General features: G+C 43.7%; 2 protein-coding genes across 5 annotated transcripts in view; one reads left to right on the top strand and one right to left on the bottom strand.

Annotated features, from left to right (window-relative positions):
* rprd1b (regulation of nuclear pre-mRNA domain containing 1B) overlaps window positions 1–14,099 on the bottom strand; it is a 47,578-nt gene extending 33,479 nt beyond the window's left edge. Inside the window, exons 1-4 of one of the 2 annotated variants that reach the window (XM_072514660.1) lie at window positions 13,864–14,097; window positions 10,406–10,535; window positions 9,161–9,294; window positions 4,434–4,598 (exon numbers count right to left, since the gene is read on the bottom strand). In XM_072514660.1, coding sequence (XP_072370761.1) covers window positions 4,434–4,598; window positions 9,161–9,294; window positions 10,406–10,535; window positions 13,864–14,014 — 580 coding nt within the window. In that variant the 5' untranslated portion in view covers window positions 14,015–14,097. Of the gene's footprint in view, window positions 1–4,433; window positions 4,599–9,160; window positions 9,295–10,405; window positions 10,536–13,863 lie in introns of both variants that reach the window. The other variant, XM_072514661.1, reaches the window with a different exon arrangement.
* Window positions 13,553–27,763, top strand: part of tti1 (TELO2 interacting protein 1) — an 85,139-nt gene continuing 70,928 nt past the window's right edge. Inside the window, exon 1 of one of the 3 annotated variants that reach the window (XM_072514659.1) lies at window positions 13,553–13,640. The gene's annotated coding sequence lies outside the window, so the exon portion shown is untranslated. Of the gene's footprint in view, window positions 13,641–13,977; window positions 14,081–14,132; window positions 14,402–27,763 lie in introns of those variants that run through there. The other 2 variants (XM_072514658.1, XM_072514656.1) reach the window with 2 other exon arrangements.

Raw genomic sequence — 27,763 nt, 5'->3', positions numbered from 1 at the left:
CCAACCTGAAATTTGGCAAAATCTGGCACAGCCTCCGTTCCAAGGCTGCCAGTAGTAAGAGTGTACCTCTACCATATTGATTAAATTACATTTTAGGGAATTATAAACGGAACAGAAGAAAACCAAGCAACATGAACAGAAGAAAACCAAGCAACAATACAGCATGGAGAAGATAGGAGCTTATCTATCTAGGATCCGGAGGAAATCATGCATACTCCCATATGTAGTTTGATTCTTACTGAATGCAAGGTTTTTCTGCTTGTCTAACATTTCAAGAGGACAAAGACGAGAAAGGTCCCAAGTTGCAGCATTCATCCACGTTAATTGATCTTTGATATTGCGGTGGTAAAGGCAGCCATAAATGGCATCATTTTGCCCAAAGGAAATGATTATTAGGGAAGGAGGAGAAATATAATAATTTTTTTGGCTGAGATTCACACCCTGTTACTATCGTGTGACTTCTACTCAGATGTATATGTGCATATGCACATACGAGGAGAAATTGTGCTCAGCTGCGATTCTGTAGCACAGCTGAATAAACTTGTTGAGCTTGTGTTGGCTCACATGGGGTGAAAGTACTAGAGGGCTGCTACTATTCATGAAGCTGCATCTCAGGAGTGTACAGCCTTTAGGACAGTGATGGGCAACCTTGGTCGATGAGTGGGTTCTAAGAGCGGCCCTCCTGCATCTCAGTAGGCCGCACGATTGAAATCGGGCTTGTCCACTATCCATGATCCCATGAATATAATTAAATACATTTAACACACCGTGAATATTCAAAACAATCTACAGAAAAAGCATACTTATTCAAATAGTAATAGAACGGTCATCAACTTCAAATGGTAAAAACAAAATAAATGTTTACACTGGATGCAGAGGGAGCGCATGCCTCTCAGTCAACAATGTGTGTAATCAGCACGAACCTCACTTAATTTGCCCATGCTACACATCCGTGACACTTCAGCCATATCAGTAGGAAAAAACTATGTGGATGGAAATCAGCGGAATGTGGCAGCCCTTTGTGCACGTAATGATCAACAAAATGATTTGTGAGCTGCACTCAGAACCCAGGTGAGCTGCATGTGGTCCCTGGATCACCGGTTGCCCACTACTGCTTTAGGAGAAGAGTGGAAAATCCAAAAGTCATGTGACTGTTAGCCCAGGCAGTAGCCACTGTTTGAGAAACCAACTCAAATCTAGCCAGTGCTCTCATCCTGTCAACCAATACTGAAGAAGGATTCAATTGATGGGGCAACTAGCTTCAAATTTATTACCTAAAGATCAAAAATAGCTTAGATGGTCATCTGATTCTTGTGGTTCTGAGATCTGCTGAAGGAGGATCCATATCAAATTCAGCTTAAATAGATCAAAAACATAAATGACACGTCATGACAACCAGGGCAGCATGACTTCAGCAGCAAAGTGTATGATTTAGTAAGTTGGTAAATCGGCACGTGTTTAATGTAACACCATCTCCTAAGATAGCAATTTAGAAAGTTTCTGTTTACACATTGGAGGCATTTTGAAATGGCAAATGCCCATCAAGGCTGCACCGGCCCTCTAAAGGAGCACCTTACGGAGGCCCAATCCCCACTCGATCCCCGTAACCCCACTAGGAACAATTTAGCATAGCTAATCTACCTAACCTGCACGTCTTAAGACTGTGGAAGGAAACCACAGCACCTGGAGGAAACCTATGCAGACATGGGGAGAACGTGCAAACTCCACATAGACACCCAGAGTCGGTATCGAACCCGGGTCCCTGGTGCTGTGAGGCAGTAGTGCCAACCACTTCTCACGAGACAGACTACGTCTCAAGTTGCAAACAAGTTTAGTTTGTCTGCTTGCACAGTTTGTGTGTAGATTTGTGTCAATTAGGGCTTTGGAGTAAATATGGAGACATTCTTTCTACTGGCAGCAGGGTCAATAACCAGATTTAAATGGCAAAAGAACAAATGGGAAACCTTTTTAAAAATTTACACAGTAAGTTATGATGTGCGTGAAAGAGTTGCCTGAAAAAATAGCGGAAGCACATTCATAAGTAACTTGCAAATGTTAATTGAGTAAATACTCAATGGGGATAAATTAGAGCTACAAAAGTATTCCTTTCACTTAACCTTATGCTGACTAATCTGCAATCTATTTGAGTTTCGCAAAACATTATTTTGTAGGTTTATCTCAACTATGCCTCTGATCAGGTCGCAGCCTCACAGTATGGCATCGGAAAGTGACAACCTTCAGGTAACACTACCTCAAAAGGAACTAGGACCCAGCATGAAATTCTCTTCTGTCTCAAGTGTTGCTTAATTGCTGATATAAACATCTTCCTAAATGATACTGCTGCTGAAAAACTAGACCTTAAGATCCTTTAATTTTTCTAAAAAGTATTGGCAGAATTTTTGTGGAGTCTTTTTGCAAGATTTTGTTTGTGTTTCCTTGCGCGAGTGATTTAGCAGCACACAATTAGATACTGGTCACAGGAGTTTACGAACAATGTTACAAGGATGCAGTAAAGGGTCATGTGGGTTCTGTATGAAAAGGCATACAGAAACCCTCTGCTGTGATCAGCTCCAATCCTTCCATTACTCAAGGTACAGGAAACTCATCAATGAAGAAGAATTCCCATTTAAACTGTTGTTTGCAATATTTAAGCTTATATTATTTCGGTTTGGAATATTGGTATGCTATGCCTGAAAAGTACCAAAATGGGATGGAAACTAGATACGCCATATGCACGGCCCTAGAAATACATCACTTATCAACTTGACAGATCTGTTTCAAAACAAAAAACTGCCAAACATAATGGATGGTTTCTCCTAGAATTAGGAAGCTCTCGCTAAAGCTGGAAACTTGCTATGTTTTGTTTCCCATCTTTTCTCATCGGGCTATCAGTTAACATGCTTCAGGAAAGAAAATAAAGACAGTCAGACCGAAGAAGTGCTGCACGAACAGTTACATTTCAAAATAGAAAGCTGCAGAGGGGAATGCAGAAGGGTAAAGGGTAAAACTGGAGCATTTTTTGGTGAGGAAGTGCAGCCTCTTCAGAATTTTACATAACAAATTTGTACCAATTGAGCCAAATAAAACAAATGAAAGCCATGTTAATTTGTTTCAAATTGAAATAGTTTAGCCATTTATAATTGGCGTCTTTACTTTAGCAAGTGTTTTCTCAGTCTGACATTGAAGAGATTGAAGAAGCACATGGGCGAAAATGATAAACATCCGGTTGCACCATTGATACAATCCTGGGTTGTTACATTTGGCAAAACAGGCACATCCCATATGCAAGATGCTCAGACAAATTGCACGCGTGGTTGGCACCATCATATCCAAGAAAATAACTCTGGCAACACCCTAAAGTTGCAAAATCCGAATTTTCAAGATTGTGTTGTTTGAAGAGCTCAATTGCTATCAACATAAACTTTTGTATTTGTATAGCTGGGCAGCAATCACCTATGGTTCCAGTCCATTTCTTTTAAAGACAAATTTTCTTTCTTTCTCTCCCCCCCCCCCCCCCCCCCCCCCCCCAACCTCTCTTTTAGGGCTTCTACTGACTGATAACACCATCTTTGATTGACAATCTTCCCCTAGGCTTCAGTCAACACTTCACTAATTGTCATCTGATCATCAGATGATGTCACGTACATGAACTTTGAAAAGGTGCTTGATAAAGTGTAACATAAGAGGCTTACAAGCAAATTTGAAGTCCACCATTTAATGCTAGATCTCAATGCATTTTTGTTTTAGCTCCATTTATAAATTAGGGAATTGGTGCAAATAGTCCTGCTGGTCTTGACATTCCACAAATTGAGAGAATGCAGGAATGTTGGGTGTACCGTTTTTCTGATGAAATTTCATACCAAGGCCCAGTTTGCCTTTTCAGGTAAGGGAGTTAAAAGATGCCACAAAACTATTTAACAAACAACAAAGTGGAGGCTTCACCTACTTACATAATAACAATGACTACACTTCAAAAGTAATCACGAACTATAAAAACTCTGGATGGTAAAATGATGTGAAAGGCAGTATAGAAATTCAATCTACCTTCTTGGCTCAAATATTTAATTTACAAACGCGAAGTGTTTCTGTTCTCAGTAACAGTAGGAAAATGTGGTTTACCTGATTTCAATTATAGCTTGAGCACCTCACCAATTAAGCTTTTGCACTTCCGGTAGATTTGTCAGCACAGAAAGCAAAATACAATTAAATCCAATCCATGAGCAGTATACACAGATCAATCAATACCACCTTTTAAAATCAAGAGCTTTAAAAAAAAAACATGAACCAGTTCCATGGTCCTGAGCCACGATCAAAGGTTGGACACAGGCACAACCAACTTTACAAATTGGACGCATCTTAAAATACTTTTTTTGGAACAAATCCAACTTTCTTAGAATGGTGGCATACTATTGGATCTCTGGGAGCCTACTGACCTATATATCTGGTCTCAGATGAGATGCTGGATGAAGAGTCAGATGTTGCTGATTCATGACCTTTTACAACCTCAGTATTACGAACTCTGTTAGACCGAGAATGCCTTTCACTGGATGTCGGGCAAGTTGGTGGTTGATCATATACGACTTTAGAACCAGCACTCTCTGCAAAGATTAAATTTGCTGTCAGAAGGTAATTACTGGGGTAGAAAATGTTTTAAATATTTTTCATTGTACTTTGAAATGCTAATGCAATTCAACATCACTTTAAGCTAATGCCCTACCAAACAAATACATATACGGTATTCAAAGAGTAGGGAAATATCTAACCCATACAATAATCCTAAAATGGCAGTAAGGGAGCAAAATACACAAGGCAAGGGTCCTTGTTTTCGAGGCACAAATGCTGGGTAATGTTTGTGGAGTCTTCCAACTGTGAGGCAGGAGTGCTAACCACTGTAATAATAATATTTATTAGTGTCACAAGTAGGCTTACATTAACACTACAATGAAGTTACTGTGAAAATCCCCTAGTCACCACACTACGGCGCCTGTTCAGATACACCGAGGGAGAATTCAGAATGTCCAATTCACCTAACAAGCACGTCTTTCGGGACTTGTGGGAGGAACCTGGAGAACCCACGCAGACACGGGGAGAAACGTGCAGACTCCGCACAGACAGTGATCCAAGCCGGGAATCGAACCGACGTCCCGGACGCTGTGAGGCAACAGTGCTAAACACTGTGCTCCCATGTCGCCGATTGTTGTACCCAGCAGACCCGTGACCATTGTTTATTGCAAATCTCACTCAAGTTTAACAGCTATATTAGTTTAAAAATTTGAAAGATGCTCATCGTAGCTGCCAGTCAGTATTGGTTAATCAGAATTGACTTTTCCACACAGCAACGTTGTTGGACATATTTTATTTGCAATTTATTGCCAAATTCCCAACTCAGATAAGTGGCTTGCAGAATCCAAAAATGGTTTAAACTACCATTAGCTGTGAAGCCATAGGGATGAAAGATCCTACATAACTGCAAGCTCTCGGAAACATAAGGTTAGCTATCTAAAGAAAATGTAATCACAAAATAAGTTCATTAAGAAATTTGATCAAGATGTATGATACATAACTTAGTCACTACAGGTTAGAAAGTACTAACTTTCAAAAAATTAGGTATTAAATAAGTTTCTCGGTAGATCGAATGGTAGCGATGCTTCCAGCTTGCAGGAAAAGAATATAAATCCAGCAAAACCAACTGTTTGTTCTTGATTATGGAGTAGTCTTATTAATGATTGCAAACAGATTGTTTTTCCCTCTGCTCCCTCCCATCACAATTCAATTTCATGCATCGCCTACAGACCCCGTCACAATTCAATTTCATGCATCTCCTACAGAAAATGTAAGCTTCAATGATATTCCACTAGCCCTGTTGTTCTAATTCAAACTATATTTATGTATTTCCATTTGTAAATTAAAGACATGAAGATTTCCTATCACAGCAGCTAGAGAAAATGATCAACATGACAGTCTACCTGTAAAGAATAAAATGTCAGTCCCTGTTGAAATGTGGAATTATTGCTACATCCTAGCCACAGAACACGTTTTTTCTTTAATGTTCAATTTCTGACCACATTGCTGTCATGTACTTTCGTAGATCTGTGGTTCAATTTCTCAAACAAATTTGAACTTCAGTTCGTTAAGTTTTCACTGATTTTTAAAAAAATGTTTTAAGCTCTTTGTTAAAATTACCTTAGGTAATCTCTTGCTGCATTCCTCAATTTCTGATATTTTCAGGGTTTTTTAAATTATTGATTATACTAGGGCCTCGATTTATCTAGGAGTGACAGGATATATTGGTGATTCACAAGCCCAAGAGTTGGATTATTTCTTCAACCACTTACTGCAACACCTGGCAATCTTGAATTCATTAGAAGTTTGTGTGGAGGAAAAATATATTTACAACTGCCAAAGATTTTAATCTGCTACTTATAGAATCATCCATATTTTGCAGCGGCTTGCCAACTCTCAACTAGTTACCTGATGTTGGATTGCAATATTTGATATTTTGTAGATTTAATCTCTTCAAGAAATTAAGAACTTGCATATCTATTCCATTTAAAATAAAGGAACACAAGCAAAATATACAGCATCACATCACAGACCTCTATTCTCATGACCACCGAACTTGAATAGAGAGATTACATGCAGAAAAGTAAATACTTATTTATTTCTAGGGACTCAGAATATGTTGTTCAGCCAGTTTAATGTGTTGCCTGTAAGATTTTAATCCAAATTGGATTTATTCCTTTAGGGATTATTACATGAGGGCAACATCAGGATATCAACATAAAAGCAAATTCCGTGGATGCTGGAATCTGAAACAAAAACAGAAAACGCTGGACAATCTCAGCAGGTCTGACAGCATCTGTAGAGAGAGGACAGAACTAACGTTTCAAATCTGAATGACTCTTTGAAAGAGTCATCCAGGCTCAAAATGTTAGTTCCGTTCCTTCTCCACAGATGTTGTCAGACCTACCAGAATAGCAAGGCTTTGAGATAATCTAACTGCAGATTTATTTTATATATCAGTTTCAGTAGGTGCAAGAAAGGAAAATATGTATCTCAAAGATCATTGATTGTAAATTCAAAAACATTACAATTTTTGAATTGGGATAAAAATCAACATTGCTAATTATACCGTTAAAGCAAATGAAAGCAAATGAAAGAAGAGAAGTAGATGGTGGGCAATCTCAAAGAACAAGGGAGATGCAACTAATTGCGGAATTTTTGATCATCACGATACTGTCTAGAATCTAGCACTGCTAATGCAGATTTACAGGTAGCAGAACTCACAGCAACAACTCTTCCAAGTTTTTGATGTCCACACATTATTTCCTCTGATTCTCTTCCCTTTGCTTTGGAACACTGCCCTGATCAAATTTCTTTGATTAAGACAAATAATCAGTTGTTAGATTTGAAAAGGAATTTAACAGTGATTTTAACTGCATGCAGGCTTATTTCTTGAATTAAAGTCAGAATTTATTAAAGTTAATATGATTCTCCCTTGTTGCAAGACTAATTGGATAACTATTTGAAGCTGTTTAATTTATTGAAAATCTTGGAAACTATAATGCAAGATTTCATTATCAAGTCCCTCCAAAAAACACCAATATCGACTTTCTCTCCTTCCTTATTCTACCTATTCTAATCTGTTAATTATGAACCATTAGGATAAATGCCACTGATAATGCAGTATAGGTTAAGCACAGTATGGGACTGTTTAGTTCAGCACATTTCACTTTGGTTCCCAATTACTTTTATAAATAGATTTTAAAAACTTGAATAACTATCAACCAGGATATAAGACATGTGTTACCATTGACCAATCCTGAATTTAACTCTTACCATAACTTAATTTTGATTTGAGAACACAGCAGGAGATCAAGTTTAAAAATGTATTGGTATAGTACAATGACATAGCCAAACAAGTAGTAAGTGCATGTTTCAGGCCTGAATCAAAGCTTCAAAGTCCTTAGTGTAGGCAACAGCTCTTTAATGATATTTAGTATTTCTTAAAGCTTGACCACCGCTTCCTGTGTTTCACAACACAACATTTTACACTCTGCATTTCTGCAATCACTATTAACTTGGCCAAATATGCAACAGAATGCACCAACATCATAGACATTGTGGTCCAAAAATAAACACAAGGGCAACCAAACAAGCCACTGTAATATTCCCCATTCCATTACATTTTATATGCAAATCAAAATGACAAACAGGTTGACAAGACCCACTTACTTGGAATTCAACAAGCAAAATGATTCCTATGCATGTTCAACTCTACAACATGAAATATGTGCCAGTACTGCACCTGATTTGGATGGCAAATGCAAGCAGCTTTTCCATATTTCCCTATTTAGGGAAATATTTCACTTCTGCTCAAATTCCCTCAATGACACTGGTGAAAAGCAGCATTTCAGCATGCAGACATCACCGTAAAAAGCCATGCTTTGCCATTCCTTGTCACAACACAAATTTAGGAATGCTATTCTGATAACTTCCTGTGGTTGTCCATTGATGTTTTTTAAAATTCATCTCCTGTTAAGATTTTTTTTCTTCTGTATTTATTTTGTCTGCTTTTTCCCCCTTATGCTGAGCACCTTTCCAGGTTGAAAGGGTAGTGTGGAGACTCAGTCCCAGACCATCAGCTCCACTGCTCTCAAGTCAAACACATGAAGGCATTAGAAAACAGAATGATTGGTTCTCTAATTTTCCGATACTCTGGAATAGAGTTTGCATTGTTTTTGACTACTTCTCAAAGTAATACCATGAGAGTGGGAGATTATAAGCAACCATATAGGCCGGAATTTACTGACCAACTGGCCGGGTTTATCGGCGGCGGAGGCAACCCACCAGCAGGATCGACCGGTCCCGCCGCTGACAACGGAGTTTCTCTTTGATAGCACCCCTCGTCACTCGGAAACCCGCGCGCGGGCATGAACAGCCAGTAAATCCCACCCATAATTTCTCAACAGACTCACTGATTAGTGGATGCTGTTCAAATGAAACTATCTCAAACAACACCATCCCACTTTACAAAATGAGACTTGTGAGGCAGTTTGCTTCAACCAAGTAACTTTAAGAACAAAGATAGTCTGATTGATTCAGATAATATACTGGCTGTATGCTGACAAGGTCACATTTTAATTTATGACATGCATACCTACTGAAAGCGGACTGTTAGATTCATCCACAGTTAACTTAAGTTGTTGAATAAAATCAACATCATAGACAATCCTTTCCTGCCAGATATTGAGGACTCGTTCCATTTGCTTCTTACAATTCTGCTCAGATTCTCTGGGGAAGGACAGGAAAAAACAAAATTAACAAAAGCTCCAGTAATTTATTATTCTTGTTTCAGATTTTTCCTAACATCACAACTTCCAATATAACTATCCAGATGCAAAATTGAATTTTAAAAAACGAGTGAATTTAAAAAATACACCTATGATGAAAGTTACATTGAGATAAATTATAACAAGGGCATAAGGTAGTTATTGGAACCAGGATGATCCTGTCCTCAACACACCACCTGCGATAGATTGTTGGACGGTTGCTGAAAGTAGTACTTTAGCTCATTTTCCTATTCCTAACTGCAGCACATAATTCCAATTGCAGCATTCCTACCATTGTGAATCAAAACAGTTTACTTGGCAGAAACTATTAAATGTTTTACACGAGGCTCAGCTACTTAACTTTCCTAACCAGCCACGGATACATTATGATCTAATGCAAATTAAATTGAATAAGCAAAATATTGCAGATGCTGGAAAATCTGAACAGGTCTGGCAGCATCTATTAGGAAAAGAAAGCAGAGTTAATGTTTCAAGTCCTTTGACTTGTCAGAACTGAAGGGAGGGAGAATATGTTAGAGCTTCAAGAGATTGCGGGTCTCCTCTATATTGGGGAGACTGAACACAGACTTGGGTGATTGCTCTGTGGAACACTTTTGCTCAGTCTTCAAGCATTACCCCCAACCTTCCTGTTACTTTTCCAGCATCACGCCACTCAAAAAATGGAGATGAAGAGTGTCCATTTGGTGGTCACTGGTTGACATTCATACACTGCGCTGACATTTTATACCAACATTTAACCAGTTTAGCTATTCGATGCCAGTCAGTCTGGATTTCAGTGCTGTTATATCACAGTTATATCTAGTAAGTGGAAAATCTGAGACTGTTCTAACGGACACTAAATTCAATCGATGTTCCTTTAAGCACTGGTTAACAATATAATCTCAATTGCAACAACAAAACACGAATACTCTGGATACATCTCATCTTCTTTCCAATTTATTCACCAGTCAAATGAACTTCCTACCTACTGCACAACGCACCAATCTCGAATTATTATTGTAGAATAATGCCTCCAAGGGTATTATGTAGCTCTTCAATAACTCGTACTGTACCTAGCGACGTGTGAAAATGCATCCACAAGAACCCCTTCAAAGGCTTTGGTGAATTCAGGACCTTTCCTCTTACTGTTCTGAATGACATCATTAGCCAGATAGATGAATGTCAGTTTCCTGCTTGGTTTAGCTAGATGAGTTACACACAAAAAAAGTTGCTGTTAATGAATACAAAACATTCAGGTGGATAACCTCCCTGTGCACTTAGCAAGAGCTTTCTGTTCAAAAAGAGCTTCACAATTGCTTCAAACAGTAGTCAACTTACCTTAGACCTTTAACAATTAAGAATTAAATATGTGGCTGTAAATTTCCATGGATTTGAGAGAGAATTGATTCGTTGGTGGGTAAACCATGTAAAAACTTCAATTTGAGCAACTTTTAGAGAAAGCATATTTTAAGATATTTAAAAATATGGGATAATTCTCATCATTCAAAAGATTGGTAATTTTTTTTAATTTTCTGGGAAGACAAGAATTGACTCAAATGGAGGTTATATTTAAACAACATCCCAGAAATTTAATACGTTATATTGTAGGCATTTTACATAAAATATTCATAAAAAGCTTGATCACAGAATGTTAAATTAATCAATATATTAAACTATGTCTGCACCTTTAAATAATTCTCATCTTTGGATTTGACTCATGATTGGTTTTTGAATCCCAGGAAAGCCCGTAGAAATAACTTGAGAACAGGAGGTTGTCTTTCCTAAATTGCAGAAAGATGTTTGTGTGTTAACTCACCTCATTTTATTCCACAATTTTATTTGCAGTAATTTCCGATCTCCAAGATATAAACCAGAATTTTGAAAGTCAAGCACTAAATAACCAGGCCCAATGGACAACCTTCTTGCTTACGCGAATCTAGCCTCTCGCTAACTTTATTCTAGTACTGAATCCACCATCAAATTTTATTTTAGAAGGATGCATCATGACTTTTTAAACACTCTGCAATTACCCGAAAGGTTGTTGTGCACCAATTTAAAAAAACAAGTGCAAACCAGATTTTAGCGTAATTGTCCCTTCATAGACAAAGTTGCTGGTGCAGAAGATATATAAATTCTAATCGAAATATTAGACTTGCAAACTAGCTAGTTTTAGTATAAGAAAGCATGTTGCAAAGTTCCATGAATAGAGAATAAATCCTGAAGTAATATCAATCGCGCATTGAAAGGTTATTTGTTTCCCAAGCGCTAATTGAATTTGTCCCTTTAATTGAAAACAAACTCAGTCCTCGGGTACGTTCCTTCTATTGTAACTTTTACTTTCCCCAAAAATACTGTTCTCATCTTCTCACCTCCAATTTTAAAAATGATTTCAATCCATTTTGAGGATAGATGGAAATGTCTTGAGGAACAGACAAACTCCAGCAATGAAAAAGAAAAATGTGGAAATGGAATTCAAGTAGACATGGCATATATAGGTATGCCAGTTTACATGTTTTAGCAGTAATGCACTAGGTTTATCGTTTACTTTCATGCCCATTTCTTCCACATCTTGTCAAAATAGTCTACCTAACAGATGGGGCAAATAAATAAATATGGATCTTTAAACTATCAACTAAGCACACAGAACCTGTCAAGTAAACAAACCTGTTGGCTCAGATCTCTAGAAATGTATTTAATTTTCCATTTAGAATGTGCCCAGTGCTTTTTGTTTTAAATAGACCCAGCAAAATTGATTTGTTTCTGTAGTTAAAATCAGATGTGGTGATTAGAGAAGGCGGTTTGTGTTTCTTTTTCCAAACAAATTTGTCATTAGATTATAAAATCCAACAGAAAAACCATGACCATTATCGAAGAGAAGCAGAGACGGCACTCTACGATAATCAGAAAAACGCAGAATAGAGGCACAACTACCAGAAAAATCTGTAATTTAAACTTTATCAAATTGGAAACTACACTCCGGCACCATAATCTATTTAATATTACTTTGAGATTTAGTAGTTCCTACCTCTTGATTAAATTTAATTCTCATTAAATACATTTATATGAAAGTTGTACACACTAATCTACTTAAACCTAAAGAATAGTGCTATTCAATTCACAATGCACCAGAAATGTAGTCCATCGAATGGGGCATGCTTTATTTGTTGCTCCGAACTGCTTTGCTGGAATAAATCAATAAAATATTAGTTACTCCATCAGTTTTGAAATTATTGCCTTAGAGGGGATAGATACAAAGACAGTTCACTTAATGATACCTGGGATGAGAGGGTTGCTCTATGAGGAGCAATAAAGTAAATTAGGCCTTTACTCTCAGGAGAAATAATCTCATTGAGACATATATGATTCTGAGAGAACTTGACAGTGGATGCAGAGAGACTGTCATGCATGGTTGCAGAGCCCCACAATTGGGGGCATAGTCTCAAGGTAAAAGGGATGGCCACTTTGACGGAGCTGAAAAATTTCTCCACTCAGGGGGTTGCGAATCTTTGGAATTCTCTACCCCAGAGAGCTATAGGTGCTCAGTGTTGCATTATATTCAAGGCTGGAACTGACAGATTTTTGAATGCTGAAGAATATGGGGATCCAGCATGAAAGCGGAGAGGAGGTTGAGATCGGTCATAACACATAGGAGCAGAATGAGTCCACTGGGCCCATTGAATCTGCTCTGCCATTCAATCACAATGATATTTTTCTCATGATCTTACTGACTGGCAAAACAGGCAGAAGAAACCATATAACCCACTTCTGCCCCCATTTCTTATATCCTATTTCATATAAAATAAATTCAACACTAATCCAGCAAGCGCACTCTTCGAAATAATAGAAGGCAGGGCAGACAATGACAGAAACAGCTCCTTCCAGAGCTAACACTAATCTTCCAAACATTAAATTCATTCATTCCAGCTTGAGTGCAAGAAACATTGCCACAGGAACAAACTAGTTTCGAATCAGGACCTTAAATAAAGAGACTGTTGGACATTTATCATCACTCAGTTTAAACCAGTTACTCTTACTATATCATATAATCTAGGCTGCCACTCCAGTCTATTACGGAAGGAGTGCTGCTGCTACAATGTCAATTCGTTCACCTTTGGGTTGAGATTTTAGCCGCCCCCACCAAGTTCAGATTTTACCCCCCCCCCCACACAAACACACCCCGGTTCACTCTTGGCCCCCGCCAAATATCTCATGGCGCTTTTTGGAGGGCAGGGGAAATTATACCGATACTCAGTCCTCAAATTATCATCCACAAAAAAAATCAAGATGATCTGACCACGCGATTCATTGGTGGGTGAGAACAATTTGAATGGTTAGTTTCTTTCGGTACAACGGTGACAACACTTCTGAGGGAGTACTTCATTGACTGTGAAGCGTTTCGCCCTTGTTCTGCCGCGGAGTAACGCGGTTGTGAGTGGGGGAAATGCTTCAACACAAGGGGTCGGGCGCGGCGTCCCCCGCTCCGGGACGAGTCCAGCCGAGGAGCGGCTGCTCCGCTGCGGGAGCCGCTCACCTCGCTTCAGCTCCCGGTGCCAGACGTGCACGATGATGCCTGCATGTTTCCGATGATGGATGAGCCACAGGGAGAGGGTTTGCACACTCTGCTGCGAGTTACTCAACTCGGAGAGCTTCTTCTCGAGTGCGGATTCGGAGAAAGAGGACATTTCTCTGTTTATTCTCTCTGTATCCGCGCTGCTTCCCGGCCCTCCCCCGGTCAATCCTCTCAGGAGGTAACTCCGCAAAATGGCGGCCTCACCTTTCACCCGCGCGGGGAGGGGGGGGGGTCAGAGGGCGTCACGTGACTGACAGTCCGACCGGACGCGGCAAGTGGTGTGGGGGTGGCGGGAATAAACAATTTCAGTGAGCCTGGGATGCCGACGGCGAAGTCTATTTTTGAAAGGAGGGTTAATCCAACGAATTCTGGCAGAGAGCCCCCGTTCGTGCGCCTGCGCAGAGACTGCGGCGGGCGCACGGTTTGGACGCAAGTTCAGTGTCCCCGGTTATCCGACAGGTCGGCGACAAGACAGACTGGATAAATAGGATGTGGATTGGTGAGTGAGAGGGTCTGCACACTGGATAAATAGGATGGGGATTGGTGAGTGAGAGGGTCTGCACACTGGATAAATAGGATGGGGATTGGTGAGTGAGAGGGTCTGCACACTGGATAAATAGGATGGGGATTGGTGAGTGAGGGGTCTGCACACTGGATAAATAGGATGGGGATTGGTGAGTGAGAGGGTCTGCACACTGGATAAATAGGATGGGGATTGGTGAGTGAGAGGGTCTGCACACTGGATAAATAGGATGGGGATTGGTGAGTGAGGGGTCTGCACACTGGATAAATGGGATGGGGATTGGTGAGTGACGGGTCTGCACACTGGATAAATAGGATGGGGATTGGTGAGTGAGTGGGTCTGCACGCTGGATAAATGGGATGGGGATTGGTGAGTGAGAGGGTCTGCACACTGGATAAATAGGATAGGAGATTGGTGAGTGAGAGGGTCTGCACACTGGATAAATAGGATAGGAGATTGGTGAGTGAGTGGGTCTGCACACTGGATAAATAGGATAGGAGATTGGTGAGTGAGTGGGTCTGCACACTGGATAAATAGGATGGGGATTGGTGAGTGAGTGGGTCTGCACGCTGGATAAATGGGATGGGGATTGGTGAGTGAGAGGGTCTGCACACTGGATAAATAGGATGGGGATTGGTGAGTGAGAGGGTCTGCACACTGGATAAATAGGATGGGGATTGGTGAGTGAGGGGTCTGCACTCTGGATAAATAGGATGGGGATTGGTGAGTGAGAGGGTCTGCACACTGGATAAATAGGATGGGGATTGGTGAGTGAGTGGGTCTGCACACTGGATAAATAGGATGGGGATTGGTGAGTGAGAGGGTCTGCACAATGGATAAATAGGATGGGGATTGGTGAGTGAGTGGGTCTGCACACTGGATAAATAGGATGGGGATTAGTGAGTGAGAGGGTCTGCACACTGGATAAATAGGATGGGGATTGGTGAGTGAAGGGTCTGCACACTGGATAAATAGGATGGGAATTGGTGAGTGAGAGGGTCTGCACAATGGATAAATAGGATGGGGATTGGTGAGTGAGGGGTCTGCACACTGGATAAATAGGATAGGAGATTAGTGAGTGAGAGGGTCTGCACACTGGATAAATAGGATGGGGATTGGTGAGTGAGGGGTCTGCACACTGGATAAATAGGATAGGGATTGGTGAGTGAGAGGGTCTGCACACTGGATAAATAGGATGGGGATTGGTGAGTGAGTGGGTCTGCACGCTGGATAAATGGGATGGGGATTGGTGAGTGAGAGGGTCTGCACACTGGATAAATAGGATGGGGATTGGTGAGTGAGGGGTCTGCACACTGGATAAATAGGATGGGGATTGGTGAGTGAGATGATCTGCACACTGGATAAATAGGATAGGAGATTAGTGAGTGAGAGGGTCTGCACACTGGATAAATAGGATGGGGATTGGTGAGTGAGGGGTCTGCACACTGGATAAATAGGATAGGGGATTGGTGAGTGAGAGGGTCTGCACACTGGATAAATAGGATGGGGATTGGTGAGTGAGGGGTCTGCACACTGGATAAATAGGATGGGGATTGGTGAGTGAGATGGTCTGCACACTGGATAAATAGGATGGGGATTGGTGAGTGAGGGGTCTGCACACTGGATAAATAGGATGTGGATTGGTGAGTGAGAGGGTCTGCACACTGGATAAATAGGATGGGGATTGGTGAGTGAGAGGGTCTGCATACTGGATAAATAGGATAGGGGATTGGTGAGTGAGAGGGTCTGCACACTGGATAAATAGGATGGGGATTGGTGAGTGAGGGGTCTGCACACTGGATAAATAGGATGGGGATTGGTGAGTGAGATGGTCTGCACACTGGATAAATAGGATAGGAGATTGGTGAGTGAGAGGGTCTGCACACTGGATAAATAGGATGGGGATTGGTGAGTGAGATGGTCTGCACACTGGATAAATAGGATGGGGATTGGTGAGTGAGGGGTCTGCACAATGGATAAATAGGATAGGAGACTGGTGAGTGAGAGGGTCTGCACACTGGATAAATAGGATAGGAGACTGGTGAGTGAGGGGTCTGCACACTGGATAAATAGGATAGGAGACTGGTGAGTGAGGGGTCTGCACAATGGATAAATAGGATGGGGATTGGTGAGTGAGAGGGTCTGCACACTGGATAAATAGGATAGGAGATTGGTGAGTGACAGGTCTGCACACTGGATAAATAGGATAGGAGATTGGTAAGTGGCGGGTCTGCACACTGGATAAATAGGATAGGAGACTTGTGAGTGAGGGGTCTGCACAATGGATAAATAGAATGGGGATTGGTGAGTGAGAGGGTCTGCACACTGGATAAATAGGATAGGAGATTGGTGAGTGACGGGTCTGCACACTGGATAAATAGGATGGGGATTGGTGAGTGAGCGGGTCTGCACACTGGATAAATAGGATAGGAGATTGGTAAGTGACGGGTCTGCACACTGGATAAATAGGATGGGGATTGGTGAGTGAGAGGGTCTGCACACTGGATAAATAGGATAGGAGATTGGTGAGTGAGAGGCTCTGCACACTGGATAAATAGGATGGGGATTGGTGAGTGAGGGTCTGCACACTGGATAAATAGGATGGGGATTGGTGAGTGACGTGTCTGCACACTGGATAAATGGATAGGGGATTGGTGAGTGAGAGGGTCTGCACACTGGATAAATAGGATAGGAGATCGGTGAGTGAGAGGGTCTGCACACTGGCTAAATAGGATGGGGATTGGTGAGTGAGATGGTCTGCACAATGGATAAATAGTATAGGAGATTGGTGAGTGAGATGGTCTGCACACTGGATAAATAGGATAGGAGACTTGTGAGTGAGGGGTCTGCACAATGGATAAATAGGATGGGGATTGGTGAGTGAGAGGGTCTGCACACTGGATAAATAGGATAGGAGATTGGTGAGTGACGGGTTTGCACACTGGATAAATAGGATGGGGATTGGTGAGTGAGCGGGTCAGCACACTGGATAAATAGGATGGGGATTGGTGAGTGAGTGGGTCTGCACGCTGGATAAATGGGATGGGGATTGGTGAGTGAGAGGGTCTGCACACTGGATAAATAGGATGGGGATTGGTGAGTGAGGGGTCTGCACACTGGATAAATAGGATAGGGGATTGGTGAGTGAGAGGGTCTGCACACTGGATAAATAGGATGGGGATTGGTGAGTGAGAGGGTCTGCACACTGGATAAATAGGATGGGGATTGGTGAGTGAGATGGTCTGCACACTGGATAAATAGGATAGGAGATTAGTGAGTGAGAGGGTCTGCACACTGGATAAATAGGATGGGGATTGGTGAGTGAGGGTTCTGCACACTGGATAAATAGGATAGGGGATTGGTGAGTGAGAGGGTCTGCACACTGGATAAATAGGATAGGGATTGGTGAGTGAGAGGGTCTGCACACTGGATAAATAGGATGGGGATTGGTGAGTGAGGGGTCTGCACACTGGATAAATAGGATAGGAGATTGGTGAGTGACGGGTCTGCACACTGGATAAATAGGATGGGGATTGGTGAGTGAGGGGTCTGCACACTGGATAAATAGGATGGGGATTGGTGAGTGAGTGGGTCTGCACACTGGATAAATAGGATAGGAGATTAGTGAGTGAGAGGGTCTGCACACTGGATAAATAGGATGGGGATTGGTGAGTGAGGGGTCTGCACAATGGATAAATAGGATGGGGATTGGTGAGTGAGAGGGTCTGCACACTGGATAAATAGGATGTGGATTGGTGAGTGAGTGGGTCTGCACACTGGATAAATAGGATAGGAGATTAGTGAGTGAGAGGGTCGGCACACTGGATCAATAGGATAGGAGATTAGTGAGTCAGAGGGTCTGCATACTGGATAAATAGGATGGGGATTGGTGAGTGAGGGGTCTGCACACTGGATAAATAGGATGGGGATTGGTGAGTGAGATGGTCTGCACACTGGATAAATAGGATAGGAGATTAGTGAGTGAGAGGATCTTCACACTGGATAAATAGGATGGGGATTGGTGAATGAGGGGTCTGCACACTGGATAAATAGGATGGGGATTGGTGAATGAGGGGTCTGCACACTGGATAAATAGGATGGGGATTGGTGAGTGAGATGATCTGCACACTGGATAAATAGGATAGGAGATTAGTGAGTGAGAGGGTCTGCACACTGGATAAATAGGATGGGGATTGGTGAGTGAGGGGTCTGCACACTGGATAAATAGGATAGGGGATTGGTGAGTGAGAGGGTCTGCACACTGGATAAATAGGATGGGGATTGGTGAGTGAGGGGTCTGCACACTGGATAAATAGGATGGGGATTGGTGAGTGAGATGGTCTGCACACTGGATAAATAGGATGGGGATTGGTGAGTGAGGGGTCTGCACACTGGATAAATAGGATGTGGATTGGTGAGTGAGAGGGTCTGCACACTGGATAAATAGGATGGGGATTGGTGAGTGAGAGGGTCTGCATACTGGATAAATAGGATAGGGGATTGGTGAGTGAGAGGGTCTGCACACTGGATAAATAGGATGGGGATTGGTGAGTGAGGGGTCTGCACACTGGATAAATAGGATGGGGATTGGTGAGTGAGATGGTCTGCACACTGGATAAATAGGATAGGAGATTGGTGAGTGAGAGGGTCTGCACACTGGATAAATAGGATGGGGATTGGTGAGTGAGATGGTCTGCACACTGGATAAATAGGATGGGGATTGGTGAGTGAGGGGTCTGCACACTGGATAAATAGGATAGGAGACTGGTGAGTGAGGGGTCTGCACAATGGATAAATAGGATGGGGATTGGTGAGTGAGAGGGTCTGCACACTGGATAAATAGGATAGGAGATTGGTGAGTGACAGGTCTGCACACTGGATAAATAGGATAGGAGATTGGTAAGTGGCGGGTCTGCACACTGGATAAATAGGATAGGAGACTTGTGAGTGAGGGGTCTGCACAATGGATAAATAGAATGGGGATTGGTGAGTGAGAGGGTCTGCACACTGGATAAATAGGATAGGAGATTGGTGAGTGACGGGTCTGCACACTGGATAAATAGGATGGGGATTGGTGAGTGAGCGGGTCTGCACACTGGATAAATAGGATAGGAGATTGGTAAGTGACGGGTCTGCACACTGGATAAATAGGATGGGGATTGGTGAGTGAGAGGGTCTGCACACTGGATAAATAGGATAGGAGATTGGTGAGTGAGAGGCTCTGCACACTGGATAAATAGGATGGGGATTGGTGAGTGAGGGTCTGCACACTGGATAAATAGGATGGGGATTGGTGAGTGACGTGTCTGCACACTGGATAAATGGATAGGGGATTGGTGAGTGAGAGGGTCTGCACACTGGATAAATAGGATAGGAGATCGGTGAGTGAGAGGGTCTGCACACTGGCTAAATAGGATGGGGATTGGTGAGTGAGATGGTCTGCACAATGGATAAATAGTATAGGAGATTGGTGAGTGAGATGGTCTGCACACTGGATAAATAGGATAGGAGACTTGTGAGTGAGGGGTCTGCACAATGGATAAATAGGATGGGGATTGGTGAGTGAGAGGGTCTGCACACTGGATAAATAGGATAGGAGATTGGTGAGTGACGGGTTTGCACACTGGATAAATAGGATGGGGATTGGTGAGTGAGCGGGTCAGCACACTGGATAAATAGGATGGGGATTGGAGAGTGAGGGTCTGCACACTGCATAAATAGGATGGGGGATTGGTGAGTGAGAGGGTCTGCACACTGGATAATTAGGATGGGGATTGGTGAGTGAGTGGTCTGCACACTGGATGAATAGGATAGGAGATTGGTGAGTGAGAGGTTCTGCACACTGGATAAATGGATAGGGGATTGGTGAGTGAGAGGGTCTGCACACTGGATAAATAGGATGGGGATTGGTGAGTGAGATGGTCTGCACACTGGATAAATAGGATAGGAGATTAGTGAGTGAGAGGGTCTGCACACTGGATAAATAGGATGGGGATTGGTGAGTGAGGGATCTGCACACTGGATAAATAGGATGGGGATTGGTGAGTGAGATGGTCTGCACACTGGATAAATAGGATAGGAGATTAGTGAGTGAGAGGGTCTGCACACTGGATAAATAGGATGGGGATTGGTGAGTGAGGGGTCTGCACACTGGATAAATAGGATAGGGGATTGGTGAGTGAGAGGGTCTGCACACTGGATAAATAGGATGGGGTTGGTGAGTGAGAGGGTCTGCACACTGGATAAATAGGATGGGGATTGGTGAGTGAGATGGTCTGCACACTGGATAAATAGGATAGGAGATTAGTGAGTGAGAGGGTCTGCACACTGGATAAATAGGATGGGGATTGGTGAGTGAGGGGTCGGCACACTGGATAAATAGGATAGGGGATTGGTGAGTGAGAGGGTCTGCACACTGGATAAATAGGATGGGGATTGGTGAGTGAGAGGGTCTGCACACTGGATAAATAGGATGGGGATTGGTGAGTGAGGGGTCTGCACACTGGATAAATAGGATAGGAGATTGGTGAGTGACGGGTCTGCACACTGGATAAATAGGGTGGGGATTGGTGAGTGAGGGGTCTGCACACTGGATAAATAGGATGGGGATTGGTGAGTGAGTGGGTCTGCACACTGGATAAATAGGATAGGAGATTAGTGAGTGAGAGGGTCTGCACACTGGATAAATAGGATGGGGATTGGTGAGTGAGGGGTCTGCACACTGGATAAATAGGATGGGGATTGGTGAGTGAGAGGGTCTGCGCACTGGATAAATAGGATGTGGATTGGTGAGTGAGTGGGTCTGCACACTGGATAAATAGGATAGGAGATTAGTGAGTGAGAGGGTCTGCACACTGGATAAATAGGATGGGGATTGTTGAGTGAGGGGTCGGCACACTGGATAAATAGGATAGGAGATTAGTGAGTGAGAGGGTCTGCACACTGGATAAATAGGATGGGGATTGGAGAGTGAGGGTCTGCACACTGCATAAATAGGATGGGGGATTGGTGAGTGAGAGGGTCTGCACACTGGATAATTAGGATGGGGATTGGTGAGTGAGTGGTCTGCACACTGGATGAATAGGATAGGAGATTGGTGAGTGAGAGGTTCTGCACACTGGATAAATGGATAGGGGATTGGTGAGTGAGAGGGTCTGCACACTGGATAAATAGGATGGGGATTGGTGAGTGAGATGGTCTGCACACTGGATAAATAGGATAGGAGATTAGTGAGTGAGAGGGTCTGCACACTGGATGAATAGGATAGGAGATTAGTGAGTGAGAGGGTCTGCACACTGGATAAATAGGATGGGGATTGGTGAGTGAGGGATCTGCACACTGGATAAATAGGATGGGGATTGGTGAGTGAGATGGTCTGCACACTGGATAAATAGGATGGGGATTGGTGAGTGAGGGGTCTGCACACTGGATAAATAGGATAGGGGATTGGTGAGTGAGAGGGTCTGCACACTGGATAAATAGGATGGGGATTGGTGAGTGAGAGGGTCTGCACACTGGATAAATAGGATGGGGATTGGTGAGTGAGATGGTCTGCACACTGGATAAATAGGATAGGAGATTAGTGAGTGAGAGGGTCTGCACACTGGATAAATAGGATGGGGATTGGTGAGTGAGGGGTCGGCACACTGGATAAATAGGATAGGGGATTGGTGAGTGAGAGGGTCTGCACACTGGATAAATAGGATGGGGATTGGTGAGTGAGAGGGTCTGCACACTGGATAAATAGGATGGGGATTGGTGAGTGAGGGGTCTGCACACTGGATAAATAGGATAGGAGATTGGTGAGTGACGGGTCTGCACACTGGATAAATAGGGTGGGGATTGGTGAGTGAGGGGTCTGCACACTGGATAAATAGGATGGGGATTGGTGAGTGAGTGGGTCTGCACACTGGATAAATAGGATAGGAGATTAGTGAGTGAGAGGGTCTGCACACTGGATAAATAGGATGGGGATTGGTGAGTGAGTGGTCTGCACACTGGATAAATAGGATGGGGATTGGTGAGTGAGAGGGTCTGCGCACTGGATAAATAGGATGTGGATTGGTGAGTGAGTGGGTCTGCACACTGGATAAATAGGATAGGAGATTAGTGAGTGAGAGGGTCTGCACACTGGATAAATAGGATGGGGATTGTTGAGTGAGGGGTCGGCACACTGGATAAATAGGATAGGAGATTAGTGAGTGAGAGGGTCTGCACACTGGATAAATAGGATGGGGATTGGTGAGTGAGGGGTCTGCACACTGGATAAATAGGATAGGAGATTGGTGAGTGACGGATCTGCACACTGGATAAATAGGATGGGGATTGGTGAGTGAGCGGGTCTGCACACTGGATAAATAGGATAGGAGATTGGTAAGTGACGGGTCTGCACACTGGATAAATAGGATGGGGATTGGTGAGTGAGAGGGTCTGCACACTGGATAAATAGGATAGGAGATTGGTGAGTGAGAGGCTCTGCACACTGGATAAATAGGATGGGGATTGGTGAGTGAGGGTCTGCACACTGGATAAATAGGATGGGGATTGGTGAGTGACGTGTCTGCACACTGGATAAATGGATAGGGGATTGGTGAGTGAGTGGGTCTGCACACTGGATAAATAGGATAGGTGATTGGTGAGTGAGAGGGTCTGCACACTGGATAAATAGGATGGGGATTGGTGAGTGAGAGGGTCTGCACACTGGATAAATAGTATAGGAGATTGGTGAGTGAGATGGTCTGCACACTGGATAAATAGGATAGGAGACTTGTGAGTGAGGGGTCTGCACAATGGATAAATAGGATGGGGATTGGTGAGTGAGAGGGTCTGCACACTGGATAAATAGGATAGGAGATTGGTGAGTGACGGGTTTGCACACTGGATAAATAGGATGGGGATTGGTGAGTGAGCGGGTCAGCACACTGGAAAAATAGGATGGGGATTGGAGAGTGAGGGTCTGCACACTGGATAAATAGGATGGGGGATTGGTGAGTGAGAGGGTCTGCACACTGGATAAATAGGATGGGGATTGGTGAGTGAGTGGTCTGCACACTGGATGAATAGGATAGGAGATTGGTGAGTGAGAGGTTCTGCACACTGGATAAATGGATAGGGGATTGGTGAGTGAGAGGGTCTGCACACTGGATAAATAGGATGGGGATTGGTGAGTGAGATGGTCTGCACACTGGATAAATAGGATAGGAGATTAGTGAGTGAGAGGGCCTGCACACTGGATAAATAGGATGGGGATTGGTGAGTGAGGGATCTGCACACTGGATAAATAGGATGGGGATTGGTGAGTGAGATGATCTGCACACTGGATAAATAGGATAGGAGATTAGTGAGTGAGAGGGTCTGCACACTGGATAAATAGGATGGGGATTGGTGAGTGAGGGGTCGGCACACTGGATAAATAGGATAGGGGATTGGTGAGTGAGAGGGTCTGCACACTGGATAAATAGGATGGGGATTGGTGAGTGAGAGGGTCTGCACACTGGATAAATAGGATGGGGATTGGTGAGTGAGGGGTCTGCACACTGGATAAATAGGATAGGAGATTGGTGAGTGACGGGTCTGCACACTGGATAAATAGGGTGGGGATTGGTGAGTGAGGGGTCTGCACACTGGATAAATAGGATGGGGATTGGTGAGTGAGTGGGTCTGCACACTGGATAAATAGGATAGGAGATTAGTGAGTGAGAGGGTCTGCACACTGGATAAATAGGATGGGGATTGGTGAGTGAGGGGTCTGCACACTGGATAAATAGGATGGGGATTGGTGAGTGAGAGGGTCTGCGCACTGGATAAATAGGATGTGGATTGGTGAGTGAGTGGGTCTGCACACTGGATAAATAGGATAGGAGATTAGTGAGTGAGAGGGTCTGCACACTGGATAAATAGGATGGGGATTGTTGAGTGAGGGGTCGGCACACTGGATAAATAGGATAGGAGATTAGTGAGTGAGAGGGTCTGCACACTGGATAAATAGGATGGGGATTGGAGAGTGAGGGTCTGCACACTGCATAAATAGGATGGGGGATTGGTGAGTGAGAGGGTCTGCACACTGGATAATTAGGATGGGGATTGGTGAGTGAGTGGTCTGCACACTGGATGAATAGGATAGGAGATTGGTGAGTGAGAGGTTCTGCACACTGGATAAATGGATAGGGGATTGGTGAGTGAGAGGGTCTGCACACTGGATAAATAGGATGGGGATTGGTGAGTGAGATGGTCTGCACACTGGATAAATAGGATAGGAGATTAGTGAGTGAGAGGGTCTGCACACTGGATGAATAGGATAGGAGATTAGTGAGTGAGAGGGTCTGCACACTGGATAAATAGGATGGGGATTGGTGAGTGAGGGATCTGCACACTGGATAAATAGGATGGGGATTGGTGAGTGAGATGGTCTGCACACTGGATAAATAGGATGGGGATTGGTGAGTGAGGGGTCTGCACACTGGATAAATAGGATAGGGGATTGGTGAGTGAGAGGGTCTGCACACTGGATAAATAGGATGGGGATTGGTGAGTGAGAGGGTCTGCACACTGGATAAATAGGATGGGGATTGGTGAGTGAGATGGTCTGCACACTGGATAAATAGGATAGGAGATTAGTGAGTGAGAGGGTCTGCACACTGGATAAATAGGATGGGGATTGGTGAGTGAGGGGTCGGCACACTGGATAAATAGGATAGGGGATTGGTGAGTGAGAGGGTCTGCACACTGGATAAATAGGATGGGGATTGGTGAGTGAGGGGTCTGCACACTGGATAAATAGGATAGGGGATTGGTGAGTGAGAGGGTCTGCACACTGGATAAATAGGATGGGGATTGGTGAGTGAGGGGTCTGCACACTGGATAAATAGGATGGGGATTGGTGAGTGAGATGGTCTGCACACTGGATAAATAGGATGGGGATTGGTGAGTGAGGGGTCTGCACACTGGATAAATAGGATGTGGATTGGTGAGTGAGAGGGTCTGCACACTGGATAAATAGGATGGGGATTGGTGAGTGAGAGGGTCTGCATACTGGATAAATAGGATAGGGGATTGGTGAGTGAGAGGGTCTGCACACTGGATAAATAGGATGGGGATTGGTGAGTGAGGGGTCTGCACACTGGATAAATAGGATGGGGATTGGTGAGTGAGATGGTCTGCACACTGGATAAATAGGATAGGAGATTGGTGAGTGAGAGGGTCTGCACACTGGATAAATAGGATGGGGATTGGTGAGTGAGATGGTCTGCACACTGGATAAATAGGATGGGGATTGGTGAGTGAGGGGTCTGCACACTGGATAAATAGGGTAGGAGACTGGTGAGTGAGGGGTCTGCACAATGGATAAATAGGATGGGGATTGGTGAGTGAGAGGGTCTGCACACTGGATAAATAGGATAGGAGATTGGTGAGTGACAGGTCTGCACACTGGATAAATAGGATAGGAGATTGGTAAGTGGCGGGTCTGCACACTGGATAAATAGGATAGGAGACTTGTGAGTGAGGGGTCTGCACAATGGATAAATAGAATGGGGATTGGTGAGTGAGAGGGTCTGCACACTGGATAAATAGGATAGGAGATTGGTGAGTGACGGGTCTGCACACTGGATAAATAGGATGGGGATTGGTGAGTGAGCGGGTCTGCACACTGGATAAATAGGATAGGAGATTGGTAAGTGACGGGTCTGCACACTGGATAAATAGGATGGGGATTGGTGAGTGAGAGGGTCTGCACACTGGATAAATAGGATAGGAGATTGGTGAGTGAGAGGCTCTGCACACTGGATAAATAGGATGGGGATTGGTGAGTGAGGGTCTGCACACTGGATAAATAGGATGGGGATTGGTGAGTGACGTGTCTGCACACTGGATAAATGGATAGGGGATTGGTGAGTGAGAGGGTCTGCACACTGGATAAATAGGATAGGAGATCGGTGAGTGAGAGGGTCTGCACACTGGCTAAATAGGATGGGGATTGGTGAGTGAGATGGTCTGCACAATGGATAAATAGTATAGGAGATTGGTGAGTGAGATGGTCTGCACACTGGATAAATAGGATAGGAGACTTGTGAGTGAGGGGTCTGCACAATGGATAAATAGGATGGGGATTGGTGAGTGAGAGGGTCTGCACACTGGATAAATAGGATAGGAGATTGGTGAGTGACGGGTTTGCACACTGGATAAATAGGATGGGGATTGGTGAGTGAGCGGGTCAGCACACTGGATAAATAGGATGGGGATTGGAGAGTGAGGGTCTGCACACTGCATAAATAGGATGGGGGATTGGTGAGTGAGAGGGTCTGCACACTGGATAATTAGGATGGGGATTGGTGAGTGAGTGGTCTGCACACTGGATGAATAGGATAGGAGATTGGTGAGTGAGAGGTTCTGCACACTGGATAAATGGATAGGGGATTGGTGAGTGAGAGGGTCTGCACACTGGATAAATAGGATGGGGATTGGTGAGTGAGATGGTCTGCACACTGGATAAATAGGATAGGAGATTAGTGAGTGAGAGGGTCTGCACACTGGATAAATAGGATGGGGATTGGTGAGTGAGGGATCTGCACACTGGATAAATAGGATGGGGATTGGTGAGTGAGATGGTCTGCACACTGGATAAATAGGATAGGAGATTAGTGAGTGAGAGGGTCTGCACACTGGATAAATAGGATGGGGATTGGTGAGTGAGGGGTCTGCACACTGGATAAATAGGATAGGGGATTGGTGAGTGAGAGGGTCTGCACACTGGATAAATAGGATGGGGTTGGTGAGTGAGAGGGTCTGCACACTGGATAAATAGGATGGGGATTGGTGAGTGAGATGGTCTGCACACTGGATAAATAGGATAGGAGATTAGTGAGTGAGAGGGTCTGCACGCTGGATAAATAGGATGGGGATTGGTGAGTGAGGGGTCGGCACACTGGATAAATAGGATAGGGGATTGGTGAGTGAGAGGGTCTGCACACTGGATAAATAGGATGGGGATTGGTGAGTGAGAGGGTCTGCACACTGGATAAATAGGATGGGGATTGGTGAGTGAGGGGTCTGCACACTGGATAAATAGGATAGGAGATTGGTGAGTGACGGGTCTGCACACTGGATAAATAGGGTGGGGATTGGTGAGTGAGGGGTCTGCACACTGGATAAATAGGATGGGGATTGGTGAGTGAGTGGGTCTGCACACTGGATAAATAGGATAGGAGATTAGTGAGTGAGAGGGTCTGCACACTGGATAAATAGGATGGGGATTGGTGAGTGAGGGGTCTGCACACTGGATAAATAGGATGGGGATTGGTGAGTGAGAGGGTCTGCGCACTGGATAAATAGGATGTGGAT

The sequence above is a fragment of the Scyliorhinus torazame genome, chromosome 8 (assembly GCF_047496885.1).
Source record: "Scyliorhinus torazame isolate Kashiwa2021f chromosome 8, sScyTor2.1, whole genome shotgun sequence".
Lineage (NCBI taxonomy): Eukaryota > Metazoa > Chordata > Chondrichthyes > Carcharhiniformes > Scyliorhinidae > Scyliorhinus > Scyliorhinus torazame.
The sequence above is the reverse complement of the archived record's forward strand: the minus strand, read 5'-3'. Positions and strand labels throughout refer to the sequence as shown.